Source organism: Lepisosteus platostomus, chromosome 8 (assembly GCF_059453375.1).
Source record: "Lepisosteus platostomus isolate fLepPlt1 chromosome 8, fLepPlt1.hap1, whole genome shotgun sequence".
Taxonomy (NCBI): Eukaryota; Metazoa; Chordata; class Actinopteri; order Semionotiformes; family Lepisosteidae; genus Lepisosteus; species Lepisosteus platostomus.
Window position 1 is genome coordinate 19,176,509 of NC_142618.1, and position 15,235 is coordinate 19,191,743.

The window sequence follows — 15,235 nt, forward strand, 5'->3', positions numbered from 1 at the left end:
TAGACCTGAGATCCCCCAGGATGATGTTTGCATTCACAGCTCTGAGACCTTTGCCAGCTACATCTATATCTGAATCACTCAGGGATATGTCTGTCAGTTTACTTTGCAATGTCATCAGTTTTCCTGCTAGAAATAATGCGTTTTAATAAGCGGATGCAAAGAGAATCATATTAAAGTAATCATAGGAATCAGGGAGTGCGATACAGCAATGCAATGTATAAGGTAGGTTCATTTTGTCTTAAATTATGAATTTTGTCTTTAGAACTCTTCATCTATTGGACAGTTTAGAACCATCTCACTTCTGAGTGTGGAGGGGAAGATCTCCGGAATTAGCCACAGGGTTGTCAACATACAGTACATGATCGAGAGCAAGTACGTTGACACATCTGTGCAGAACGGGGGGATCCCAGGCCTTTCAGGATGCTTGGTGAACACAGGGGTCAGATGACCCAGGAGGTGATGTCCAGTAGAGGAGACCTGGCAGTTGTCTGGCTAACACATGTGGATTCATCCCACATACTGTAGTTGATTTGGGTTGCATTGGAGCACTATCGTATTCCACACCACAGCAAGGGGATGATTACCAGCTACTGCGGAGGAATGAAGGTACGGTTTCAGGCAGCATATTTTACAAACAGCTGGCGAGAGATAGAGAAAGTTATTGTAAACTTCCAGCAGTGGGAAAAATAGTGGGAATAGCTTGAGAGAGAAGTGAGTTATGGTACAGGAAAAGGAATCGGGAGAGACGAAGGTCAGCAGTGGATTTGGGAGTTCAGGGAGCATGGACAAAGTGGAATCTTCCTGAAAGAAGTTCAACTTGGACAGAATTGTGGCCCGTTCACGTCTCTTTCCACGACACCCTCCCAGATCTGTGTTACGGATTCGGTCAGTGAAACCGAAACCAAGTAGTGAACCCACTTGCGGGAGCCGATAGAGACAAGTCGTGATCCAAATACCGTAGCCGAAGGAGAGAGTCGAGAGTCCAGGGGAAGCCAGAGAACCAAACTAGGAGAAAGCAACCAAAGCCGAGCCGTAATCCAAAAGATGTAGTAAAAGGGGATAAACCAAAGTCGGAACCAGAACAGTACAAGGAGGTAGAAGGCGTAGCGCAACTAAGTAGCTCGAAAGGGAAACCAATACTGAGCGAGGAGGTATGGAAAGACTAATGCTTAAATACCAGATGAGACGGAGGTGTGGTGGTGAAAGCGTACACTGATAGGTAGACTAATGAACTAAGGCTACGCCTTCTTCTGCCTCTTTCGTTGCCGAGAGGCAGGGATCGTAACAATCTGTACAAGTGGGGTGTGAGAAACGATCCACTGTGCAGGCTCTGTGGAGAGAGGGGTACATGAGAGTGGATCTTGGAGGAAGGCTGCAGTTTCCTAAGGCTGTACAAACATCCCTAAGGCCAGAAGTGGTGATGTGGTCCTCAGAGACAAGGAAGGTCATCCTTATTGAGCTGACGGTGCCATAAGAGGAAGGATGTGAGGAGGCCTTTGAGAGGACAAGTGTGACACCCTTTGATGTCCAGCACACTGAAGGGATCAGTGTGTCTGGGACCACAAGCTGGGTCCCCATGTGTGATGGGTATTGGGGATTTTAATTATTGCCCTGAATGAAGAATTCCCAGTAAATTCATTGTCTTGAGTTAAGTCCCTTGCCATTTGTGTACACTGTCCCTCCCTCCTACTGATTGCATGGTTTAGTGTGCTCCTCAGATCAGCCCTGCCAATCAGTACCTATAAATACTGCATGGTGTACAGCAGTTTTATTTCTGAAATTATACCTAAATCCAATTTAAACTGGAACAGTTTTGTGTATGGTGCTATTTAAAAATACCGTACAACATAACGTAAAGCAGAAAATTTGCAATACTATACAAGACTTTTACCAAACTGAACTGAATAAAGCCCCATAAGAATATTACTGAATATAGCCCCATATGGTTGTTAATTTTACTGTTTTGTGGCATGAGGAGCCAATATCACTGACTCACAGCTGGGCATCCTGCGCATATGGCAACCAGTGGGAAAGAGTCTGGATTATCTGACAGTAGCAGCTTTTGCAGACATCCAATCCTCTCACATTTGCTGATTCTTAGGCTGTGTATCCTAAATATAAATTCTAACAACATTCTGGTATGTCTGCTGGCTAGTGATAAATGAAAATAGCTCGAGCCAGTAAAGTCACATTTTGCTTTGTCAAACAATTAAAGGATGTTTCCTTTACTAAGTGCTTGATCCTAGACATTCCAAAGGGAGCAGTTTGAAATGAATTGCTTACTTTGGAGGGTTGACCATAAATTGTTTGAATTTAGCTCTGTAGATTTCATATTGGGTTTCCTGCAGCTTAAGACACAACAGGGGGATTTAAATAAGATATATTATGATTTGAAGAAGCACACTACTACTGGAAAAACTGCAGCTAAAGTAGCTGAATTACGCAGGGATTTCTCATTCAAGTAGCATTTATGTTTGATGGCAGTCCTCAACAGTAGTCAAATTTATGAGCACAGGCATGCAAGAAAAGGATCTTTGCAAACCTGCTTGTTCAACTTTGATCCTGCCTTCTCTGAGACTTCGTAATTCATGTTTATCAAACAGAGAATACTTCATAAAGTGATCTTGTGCACATCAAACACATCACATCAGTTTTTTTTAAACTTCTCATTTCAAGTGCACTTACTGTCGTAACCTTTCTTTTAACGTCTTGTGATTAGAAACCTAGAAGAGAAAAAAAAATATTGTAGCTACAACATGTTTACATTATGCATAGGAAATAGTGCCCATATAGTCACATTGCATTTATATAATTTACTTAGGATCACAAGGGAATTAAGACTACAGGAATTACAGGCTGAGAGAGTTGCCTGTTAGGAACTGCAGCACTCCAACATAAAGAAATATTCCATGAGATTCTTTTTGTACAACTTTGCCAATCTGATGCAGTGACAAGCAATTTGAAAACTGATAATGTACATTCTTCCTAGAAAATTTAGTTTTGTTATAAACCTCATGGATATGATTATGTTTTTGGTGATAACAGCAATAATTGATTGCAAAACATCTCCTTTTAAATACCATTCTGTTGTTTTTTCCTTTCTACGGTGATACGTTTCATCTTGAAATAAAAAATAACAGCATCTCTGATAATTCTATTTCAAAAATTTTTTCTACTGTTTGGGATCTGCTACCAGCTGATGTTTATGTGACAGTGTTTTACCAGATCTCCCAGCTGTAAATGATCCTGAGTGATCGGAAGTGACCATAATTGCCATTCTGTGCCATCTTTTTGAAAGCAACAGTTGGAAAACTGATGTACTGTACGTGGAGGGTTTGTGTGGCAGGCCAGTCAGTAACAGCCAAAAGACCTCCAGCTCCTGTAAATAGGCTCACTGGGTGTCAGTTTGTTAATTATTAAAATTATATAACCCCTCCTAACCTCGGCCCCCATCCTCGCAACATCATGTTCCCCAGCCTGGTTTGCCACAACTTGTCAAAAAGATGCGACTAAAAATTCCTCTTGCGAGGAAGTTTCTCTACAATGTGGTCAATCCCTGAAATGCACAAATTCCAGTTGTAGTAGATGAGTGAGTGCATTTATTATTGATTAAAAAAACCTTTCTTCTCTTCTACATACAGTATGTAGGAACATAAGACTCTGCCTGGCAACTGGGGCAGAAACCCAATGAAATACATTGAGATCCTCCGAGATACAAAGTGCTTGAAAATTGCAAGCTGTTATTATAACATGTAAATTCTCAACTGGAAGAGGAAATCTGTGAATCTTGTGAAGTATTTTATTTTATTTTTTCATATAGTGCCGTGTCAATACAGCTCAACGTGCTTCACAGTGAATGTTACATATCAGCAGAAGAGAGGTGAAAAGAACACGATGATATTCAAAGCAGAATTCTGCGATCTGGAATTAAAGGTTAGCACACAATTCATTGATCGTTTCAGCCAGAAACATTTTAAAAGGTAGGCTGAACACAGTCTTATCTATCAAACTGAATAACACTTAAGCATTGGTTTGGATTTCGTACACGAACCAACTATCAAGACTATTCCAAGGAAAGCCTGAAAGTCTCCTTTTCCTTTGTCATCTCTCACCCAAGTACTAACAAGGTCTGGCCTAATTTATTTTCTGAGATATGATGTTTTATTCTTCAGGGCAATATGGCTTCTGGCTCAACGTATTACATGTACAGAACATGCTAACATTATAATCTAGGAGAAGTATCAGACAACATGCTCAGTTATTGACTAGATTTTAATTGACCTGGTACCACATTGTCCATGAAACACTAAAAAAAAAATCGAGTGATTTAGAATTGCCTTTTTCTTTTCAGTAGACATTTCTTACTTGTCTTTTGATTCACATTTCACCATGCTATTGAATATCTCTGAATTCCTCTCTTGACCTAGACTGCACACTTGAGACACAATAATCAGGAAATTTTAGATGGAACTGCTAAATTACAAATGATTTAATTCTGAGCAAACGTCCACCGTTACCTGAAATCATTCATTTTAGATGTTTATTTTTCAGAAATGAATACATCATAGAGCTCATTATTTTTATCTTTCTACTTTCTACTGTACCTGTGACAAAGGATGATCTATGGTATTTATTGCAATCAGAAATTCTCACACGTCAGGGCTGTAAAAATAATGCAATGATTAGTACCTCTTCACAAATATTAATAGAATAGATTTTTCACAAGCACTTCACTATCTGTTGACATTTTCAGGCTGCTTCTCATGCATTTCAAATAGAGCGAAACAGTATATGACACTATTGTCCTTATGGTTGAGGTAAAATATATTTTTAGAACTGGATTAAAAAAAACACATTTTCAATTCTGAAATATAATACAATAAACAAAATCCCTCTGTGAGGAGGGAAAAAATCATAGACCAGCAATTTCTTGTTTCTGTGGAATGCTCCGTTGTGCTCATCAACTTCTATATATTACTAATCATAACAAAATCATATGAAAAGTATTTTTAATGTAATTGTTTTACTTGAATTTTGTTTTGTTGCTTTTTTTTCAATGACTTTTCAGTGGGTGTAACGTTTTCCAGAAGAACTTGTTTCACTGTAAACCCTGTGACATACAGTAGCAGTATAACGGTTCTGGAAACTTGTCTTGGCCCCAGTGAAGCCCAGAGAAGGCACTACAAGCAATGCTAAGCACTGTGGCCGGACTCTGACACTGACATGGTAGAATACAACAGGGGAAAAAAGAAACAGCTGGCCCTAAATGAATACAGTACTAATAAATAAAACACTTTGGAGAGGAGAAAAATGATGACCTCCACGGAAAGCTAAGGGAACCTACTAAGTAACTCAAGATTTTTTAATATGGCCTCTTAATGATGTAACTCACTTTACAATTTAGTTATGGGTGCAGTATTTATACAGTATAAATAGATATATTCCAAGATAATTTTGTAAAGTGGGCAATGAAGCATTCATCTTTATGATTGGTTCACAGATTACTGTCAACTCTGCCCAGCTTTTTTTTAAATAGGCCATTCTGTCATTCACCAACTGAAATATCGTCTTATATGACATTTCATGGATAACTGTTGGACCAATCACAGTACGCAACTGGCAAGGGTTTTACCTCTTTACAGGCTATGGTTCTAAAGAGAGAAGTACATGAAAGTATGTTATTTCATTGTAAAAAAAACATTGAGTTTGTTTTTTATGTTGTTTAATATCCTTTCTTCATTGCCCTGTTGTAACAGAAAGAATAAGGTTCTGGATCCCGAGATGAAGTTAAACAGAAGAGTTTATTGCATGCAAGGAACAATAAAGCCGAAGTCTTGTTTCCCGCAAGAAACAACAAAACCGAAGTATTGTTCAAAGTGCCGGTACAAACTTTAGGTTTATATAGTCCTTCCTTGCTGCTTCTGATGTCATTCGTTTTTATGGTAAAGGGGGGAGGTCACATGTTTGGCCAGTTTACAGCTTTTTGGCCAAATGGTCAGAGATTAAGTCCCCAGGGGGTTCCCTAGCACTCCTAGCTCGCATCTGGAATCCTTATCAGTTAACCCCCTTTCCTGCCATAAACTCCTGTTGCTTAGAAGTCTAATCTTCATGCAGAAAGGACTTAAAGTTAACATCTTGTATCCTTCTTCAGCCCCTATACCAGTGCTATTCTGAAATAAAGAAACTCTGAGCTTATTGGCAAGAGAAAGTGTAGTGGAGCAGCGAAGAGAGAGTAGGTGCTCTCTTTCTACTTTCGTTATTCTTTTTGTAGGCCTTTCAGCACTTTGAAAAATAAATTGTCTCCCGAAGTGATTTACGTTACCTGACTATGAAACATAGTACTGAAGTCTTTTGTTTCAGTGATTTTTTCTTCAGAGTGTTTTAGTAACTTCACCACACAACAAGAGTTGTGTAGCTCTTCCACAACCTTCTGCTGCTCCTGGGAACCTCAACACTTCGGTGGCCAGCTATGACTCTGAAGACTCATTATCATGGTAAGTGAAACTTGATCTAAAAGCAATAAATATTTAAAAGATTATAGCAGTGATATTATGAGTGTTGCTTTTACATTAATTCTATCCTTTAAATTATTTAACCTGTGAAAAGTGCTGGTATAAATATAGGGATGTGAACAGACTAGTTTTGGGATCTTTGATGTCAAACTGGAGACTAGAAATATTTGGTACAAAAAACATCAAAGGGAACGCTAATAAAACTAATATCAAAATGTTCTTATGTATTACTGTGCAATCTCTACAGCCAAAAAGCAAGTACTAGATACCAATAAAATGTGAAAATCAGCTTAAAAACACAATATGCTAGATAACTGTATGTAAAATTTAGTGATCTTTGCATGACTTTGCCTACATACCTCAGTTTCCATTCTTATTTGCCTTTTATTTTGCAGCACAAAGACATTTTCCATTTCAATATTTCATATTCTGTGCTATTGTGTGCTTCTCCCTTCCAAAATTAAAATGGACTTTATGACAATTGAGAACCTGTATCTATTATTTGACCATATCGCTTATACTGTACCGTATGTGACTAAAGGCATGTTCAGCAAATGAACAGAACTCAGAAAACAAGAGGAATGGCTTTTCCCAGTTCAGTTGCTTGTCATTCATTGTGTTAAAAAGGCCCATTCTTTCCCTGGCATCAGATCGGATTGTATGGTAGCAAACGCATCTTTAAGGATAGTCATATCTTCATAGAGCTTCATTGCACTTTATGCCACCTTCCCTGTCTGTGCTTCAGATAATTTGCGGGCAGACATTCTCACAAAGGAACCCAAAAAAAGGTTTCAGTGCAGGCTAATGTTCAACACTACAGGATCCATTGCATGGCATGTGGTAGTATAAACCACTGTGTGCAGTTACACATCTCAGTATCTCCTTACACCCTGTTTCAACAAACTCACATTTTTCAGGGCTTCAACCGTTTTTGCAGGGCAGAACATAATTTCTGAAATACTGAAGTGTGTAAGGGAACCATTGACAGTAAGGGAACACATGCCCAAAGTAGTGTGCATTTTTCTCTCTTTATCACAAAGGCATTTCCAGTTTTTACTAAACATTCTTCTGGAGCTCTTTAATCTATTTCAAATCACTTTACATTCATGTTTCACTAATACAGGCATAAAGCACAGGCATCTGAATAATTGAGCAGACCTTCATCAGACTCAGAATCTTTCGTGTATTCTGTGCTACGGTACGTCTTTTCCATTGGATGCCTGATGTTTTCCTTGTAGATTGGACAGGTATCTCGTGCCTGTTGTGACTTGGGTCTAAATGATGTAAGAAAGCTTTAAGGGTTCTGGAGATAAAGGCAATAGGGTTATCCAATCCATATGGTGTTAAGTGGGAGAGTACAGCCCCTTCTTCATATGGTGAGACCACACAAAAAGCGGCAAACAAATCGTCAGCTTTGGGAATGGTGTACTCTTCCAGGAGACATGGTTTAGCTGATTTATATTCACTACATAGACTGGCTCCCCATTGGGGTCTAGCCTGCCTTGCTCCTTGCCAGGATAGGATCCAGCTCGCCTGTAGCGCTGTATTGAAGAAAGTGGTCAGAAAATGGATGGATAATCACCACATATTCTTACACACCTATCCTTCTTTAGAATAGGAAATATGGGTGCCACTGTCACTATCACTGGCCGGTATGGACTGTCCCTAGCTTGATCATTTTTTTTTCTTTCGAGGGATGGTTGAGTTCAGCCTACATCCACATTTTCATTGAGGAAAACAAACTGATCTGTGTTTGAAGAAAGATCTTTGGGTAGGCATTTCTGTCAGCATATGTTTGGTGCTGTACCCTGCATAATTTTGCATAATTTGTCATTAAAAACCATCTCACGTACTGTATTTTAGCACACCCTGTAGTATCTGGTAGTTTGCTTCTATTTCTTTTTGGATGTTTTTTTCCAGTTGAAGGTCGCTTCATTTATCCAGGCTCTACCTAATAGATTGGGACCAGCTCCTACTGCTACCCAGTGCGTCTTCTCTTAGTATTTTGGGTATTATACTTAGTATTATACTTCATCCAAGTATTTTGGTTTTTTTGGGATTGTAGAGGTTAGGTTTTCCTTTCTTTGGAGGTTGCTCCTCTGTAACTTTGTCCTTATTTCTGCCAGCCTTTTCTATGCAACCTTCCATAGTTCCAAAACATCTCATTCATGAAGCTGTGGTTCTGGGGACAGTATTTCCCTCTAGACTGGTTGCAGACTCTTAAGCCTGGCTTGCTTCTGTTGCTTTTCAGTGCTGAAAGCTGTCATGCGATCTTTGCACATCTGGACTGACATTAAAGACCTCCCCAGATGGCAGATGTAAATCTGTTAAATTTCCATTAACAAATACAATGTCCTGAGCTGTGCTCAGCACTTTTACACATAAATCCACTCCTGACAACACACATTGGTGGATACAGTCATTATTTATCCCACCAATTAGTCTCCAGTTATTTTCATCACTTCATAGCTAATCCGCAACATAGTTTTTTTTTCTGTTGTTTAATTCCGAGAATTGACCATAGATCACTATACATTTTCTCTCGATTTTGGTTTTAATGTTGAAAGTAGCTTCCAACAAGTTAACTGCCTCCTCAAATGTTTTACCACAGTGCTTCTCCTCAGATTCTGAGGAGATGCATCTACATCAGCAGATTCAACAGATTCCTTATTAAACTAGAGTCTTGCACAGCCACAGCACTCGGTAAGATTGCTGTCCCTTTCTCGACTGTCTTGATAGCATTGGTCATAAGAATGAGCGAGAATTTCCCCTGTCTGCGATTTAAAGGAGCACGTGTTCCTAGTGTGTTTGCCCTCATGAATCAAGAGCCTTCTTGTAATCAGTGAATTGTTCATCTGTCAGTGCTTGAAAAATTTTCTTTCCTCCCGTTTAAAAAAAAAGTTAAGGATTGTAAAATATTTGATGAGAACGATTTATTAGTTTAATACCTGGGTAAATGTCCTTGGTGACGGGCTGTGAAGATAGAAATTTGCCTCACTGGGTCTTGAATTTATCCTTATGAACTTGGAAAACCTAATTCCTGTGCTCAGACAGGGAAGAACCCAAAGTTCAGCTCAGACATGTCAGAATAATAGGTCAGGAAACAAACTGAAGATTTTTGTGTCAACTTAATGCTTAATACATTACATGTTTAATACATACAGGTTTAAAAAGCACACCCATATTGGAGTGTTATGAGGGAACTTATTTAGTGTAGCTCCATTAACCATTATAAAGTACTGTACCATTCTTTTCAGGATGGAAAAGAATTTGAAGAAACAGCAAAGTTCCAAAACCTTTAGTTTTGCTGCTAGGAATGGAAACTCATATCATCATCTGTGTAACACATTCTTGACTTTATTTCAGATGCTGCTGAAAACAAAGTCTCCCAAGAAGAGCAGTGGACTCAGTATTAGTCTTGTTGCAATGACTTTGAAAGTGCAGGTAGGAGGAAGAATGGTGTCTTGAAGGCTTGCAACAGAAGCACCACAGTGTATTCAGTACAGTATTGATTTTATTATTGTTTTGATGTCTATTTTGGACTTCCTTCCCTGTTGCTCAACTATCATTTGGTGTTTTATTTGTAACAGCATTGCAACAATAAAAGAGCGTACTGAAAATTGAGACGTGTTTGACTCACTGAAATAAATCAAATATGTATTCATGTGTCTTCGGTGTTGTGCATATTGTTGTTCAAATAACAAACAATGGCAGCTCATTTTTTTTCTAATGACTGTACTTGGTACCGCTGTAAATGTGAATGTATAGATTGTTAATAAATTACAATTGTTACATTCTCTGTGAAAGCCGTTTTCTACTTAAAAATGTAAACAGTAGTATATTGTGTTTATACTGCAGCATAGTTATTGGCCAAATGAAAATACAAGGGCTGTTATAGGGTGATATTTCAGTCTTTGTGTGGCTACAATTATTTCTCATACAGGCATTTTTGCTGAAAATAGTTTTGGAATGCTTAACTACATAATTTAATATGTATTTATGTTTATTTCAGACATGTAAAGCATCTCTACATTTTAGTGCCTTGATGCTTGATGATTTAGTGCTTCTTAACTCCTTGTTAAAGACATTTAATTACATTTGGAGATGTTATACATATTTGATTAAACCAATAACCAAGTGATCACCATAATCACCACATACACCTTTAATATATGGTATATAATGCCACAGAATGCCAGAACAGCAACAAAAAATATACCAATTTTGACAACCGAAATTGTTGGTTGTATTGGCTGTGATTTGATGGGACAAACCTGAAGTGATGTTAAGGCATTGTTTATGTACAATGTACTGTAGCTGCAGTGATGGTGACAACTCTCATGGAATTGGGGATCATGTTGTGTGACCATTAATAACAAGGTTGATTTCTCAGTTCCTTTTTTTTTTTCAAAAGTCCAGGACAATAAATTGAGCAATTATTATATCTGCTACTTTATTTTTTGCATTCTGTGATTATAAATTATGAATTGATTCAAATAACAATGATTGGAACGCAATCAAAAATAAAACACTCTGTGTCATAAAATTCATAAGTCCAAGTAATGTTCAGAGACTTTAATTCTTCATTCATTTTTACAGAATCAGTACATATTTTGTTATGTCTGTATTGGATCTTCCTTAAGGCACAGATCTGTGATCCATTTGAATGAGAAGGTGTTAATCACGTGCTTAAAAGAAGAGTAGCTAAGGAGCCTTCTTCAACCGTAATCAATTACACCAGCAGAAGGGAAGGATAATGATTAAAATATTCTATACAGATTATGTGCGGCCAATGCAATTTTAATTACCTTACTACAAAATCCACGTTTATTATGGGAGAATTCTTTCCATCTTTTATTTCAGGGGTTAAGAAAGGTGACCAAAATCACCTGAACTTTGAAGGACTTCTGTGAAAGTAACAGAAGGATGAGCCAATTAAAATTTGAAGCCTCAACTTACACGGTCTTTTGTTTGCGAGGGGGGCTCTATGATCCAGATATCCCAATAATATAATTGGCTGAGCAGGAGGTAGGGTTAGATCAGTTGTCCTCTACCTCCAGGGTCCTCTAGTTCATGGTGAAAGAGCAGCTTCCAAAACATCTTAGGCGTCTGCAGACTTGTGGCTACGTTATTTCTCCAAAAAATGTCGTCTTGTTCCTTCAGATGTTCTCTTCATAACTTACGCATGCACTGGAAAGATTTAAATGTCAACAGAATAGAGATTTTTTGGTAAAACCTTAAACAACACTGACAAAAGTTATAAATCATAACATAATTGCATTATCATTTCATTATGGGCATAAAATTCAAGCCAGTTTTTTTGCAAGCCCTACCTAATGCACAGATCGTCCATACTAACTAAATTCATATTGCTTTTATTACAACTTTTGTGGGCTTCTAGTTTACTGGTACAGTATTTCTGTCCTTTACAATTTGAATATAAAGATGAGATCCTCTATATTAGAATTATCTGCTCACTAAAGAAAAAATAAAGTTTAGAAAGTCTACTTTCAGAAAGACATTCTGCGTTCATAATGATCCCTCAAAGATTTCCATTGATTGTTTCAGTCGTGTATCATCAAATTAACAATGAGGAAATACAGTATTTTTCACACATTTGGCATATATCGGTTACAATAAGCACAGACGTCCATCTTGCATTTCTGTCTATTATTCCTATACAATAAAACTAAATCATGTGTAGTTAATTGAGATTTTATTTTAACTACAGTATAATGCTTAGTGAAACCTAAGCTAGTTTGAACAAGTAATATTAAGTTTTGCTTTTTTATTCCTAATACAGTAAATTCTTGGAATAGGAATCTTATAATCTGCTATGTAGTAGTATCTGTAATGCAACTTTAGTAGTAGCTGTAAGCCTAAACACAGTATTTTGAATGAAGCTTTATGATAATTCTGTACATTGCAGAGTTCCTTATTTTTATTAATTCAAAATCTATGTGAACCCAGTTCTAACCCTTCAAATAAGGCTGCACTTTATTTAGATATTAATTATATCACCTTAATTAGCAAGTATAAAATTAAGTCTGCCAAGGATTCCCCTTGATACTACTGTATGGTTATTGCTTCTAGGAACTCTCGATCATGTATTAGCAAAGTAAATGAAGATTTCTAATTAGAAACTGTAAGGTAAACTCTGGGAAACTCTTACTCATATGATAATGGCAACATATTCCATCTATTGTAACAGATGTTTATCTTGTAAACTAATTAAATATGGGGAGATTAATACTCTATTTTCACAATTTAATTGGAGCTCATGAAGTGGTGTTATTTTGCAACAATGGATTTCACTTTGTTACTCTCTGCTTATGCAATGCTGCAAATCTCAGAAGGGAAACTCATTTCCATGGATTTTTAACGCCAGTTAAAAATATCAGGAATCCAAACTAAGTGCAAATGAAAGGGTGGCAAAAAACATCCATAATATACAGTAGTTTTTGTCTGCTGCTTTTTCTTTTCTAAAGAATGCAGTTTACAATTCGATTGTGAATAAAGTCCATGCATTGGAAGTGTGAAAGTGGAGTATTTTGCTCTTTGTGAGGCGATGATGGATACAGTATGACTGTGTGTGGGTTCATCATTATACTAATTAAATGTCCTCTTTTCTAGGCTATTCAAATCATCATTCATTTCTTTAGACCAACAGAACAATTCTATAGTTGGTCCTTGTTATAACGTATTTTCTGTACTCTAATAGGTTCCAAAGGGAAGCATGAATGTGCTGACTATTGAACAGCTCATTTACCGCTTTTTAAGAACAAAACTTTGTGAATATCCCTTGGAAGAGTTTTTGCACTCCCAACAACAGTATAAATATAATATTGAAGCTGAGGTTCTTAAAATGATCTTATGTAAAAGAGAAGTAGTCTGTCTTTGGAATTAATTTAGCAAGGCATCTGAAATGAGATGTACTGTTAATAGTCTAATTTTGCTAGCTGTGCTGTATATTTTAAGTTCTATGTATTTATTTTGTGTGGTATGTGAACATTTGTCTACTTCAAATTGTGTTTTTTTTTTAAATATGGAAATTACAAAGACAGAATATTCCATGCAGCCTTTAAGTTAGTATTGTGCAATTTTAGATTTATCCCCCATTTGCCTCTTTTTAATAAGATGATATACAATATTCAGCCCCCAATAAGTTTTGCGTTGCTGCAGATTCTAAATTTCAAATAGATTGATGTAGGATTTTTGGCACTGATCCACAAAGTACGGAGTACCATGTCAAAATAAAATACTGTAAGTGTTCCACAATTTTCTAAAAATGAAAAAAAAAACAGAAATGATTACATTTAAAAAGTATTCATAAGCCTTGTAATTGCAAGCTCCAATTTGCAGAGGTGCCATACATACCTCAAAAGTCACACAAAGTCTAAGTTGTTAAGTTTCTCTGAGGTCTCTGTGAGGTAGGGACCTTTGAAAAAAAAGTAGACAAATCAGAGCTCAGTGCAGCCAATTGTGTAGACGTTAAAGAAGTATGAAACTACAGCCACACTGCCTCAACTTAGTTGCCAGACAAGAAGGACACTTATCTGAGAAGCTACTGTACTTCAAGGACACTGTGACACTAAGCGAGCTACAGAAGTCAGTGGCTGATAGAAGTCAGTCAGTGGTGTACGATAATGTACATTGGTCAACAATCTCCAAAGCATTCCACAAAGAGGGCCTGTATTAGAGAGTTGCAAGGAAGGAGCCCTGGCGGAAAAAAAAATCCATATCCTTGCCCCCAAAGAGTTAGCATAACGCCGTCTGGAAGACTGCAGGGATGTGGCAGAAAGACTTGTGGTCTGACGAGACTAAAGTGGCACTTTTAGGCCTGAATGCTAAGCAGTGTTCATGTTATGGCGATGCTTTTCAGAGGGACTGGCAAACTTGTCAGGACCAATGAGAAGAAATCCCATTGATATACTGTATAGACTGTATACAGTATAATAATATATGGATAGGCATTATGAAAATGCATCAGGTTCTAATCCCCTTATTTACATTTGTAATGCCTTTCTAAAATTCAAAATCTCAAGTTAAGATCACTGTTTAAAAATAATTTACTTGAAATTAAACTGTTTCTCTCTTGAACATGCAGTGCAAAATAGAGAACTATGGTACTGGGATTCATGTCCTTTGAACAACATGTTTATCTGATCTCAAAACCCTTTATTTTATTTTTTTCAGTGCAAACCACTAAGAGGCCATGGATTTGTTCTGGATAAATATAAATGCCAGTGCAAGAAAGGATTTTATCATCCCAGCAGAGTGTCGGTCAATGGCTTCAAAAGTAAGTTCTTTGAGTTTATGTTATGAGTTTAGTAGTCCACTCTTCATCTTCTTCCTTTTCAAGGAACTCCAGAAGCCACCCGGAAATGTAACATTTTAAAGACAATTGGGAGAATACGATCCAGTCCTGGAGATTTGTTAATGTTTCCATAACATGTAAAACCTCTACACCAGTGTCTTATAAGTGGCGCGCTGCAGAATAGTGACACATCATAGACATTAACAAGTGTTCATCACAATTTTGGAAGAGTCACATATGAGAACAAAACAAAATGAATGAAAGATTTCAATGTACCTATATTACTTTTGAGCTGCGTTGCTGTAAAACTGTTCAAGAGGGAATTCTGTGTGGTGTGAGTTAAGTATTTCAAGTGTGAGTTAAGTTTTTCAAGTGTGACGTACTGTACAGGATATAAAAACGGGGA

The 15,235-nt window shown here is 37.3% G+C and overlaps 1 protein-coding gene across 2 annotated transcripts in view; it reads left to right on the plus strand.

The window, feature by feature from the left end:
- The window catches only part of gpr158a (G protein-coupled receptor 158a), a 125,347-nt gene that overhangs the window by 55,774 nt on the left and 54,338 nt on the right, over window positions 1-15,235 (plus strand). For both annotated transcript variants that reach the window (XM_088642742.1, XM_088642744.1), the window contains exon 3: window positions 14,709-14,811. In XM_088642742.1, the coding sequence (XP_088498868.1) occupies window positions 14,709-14,811 (103 nt within the window). The remainder of the gene's footprint in view (window positions 1-14,708; window positions 14,812-15,235) is intronic.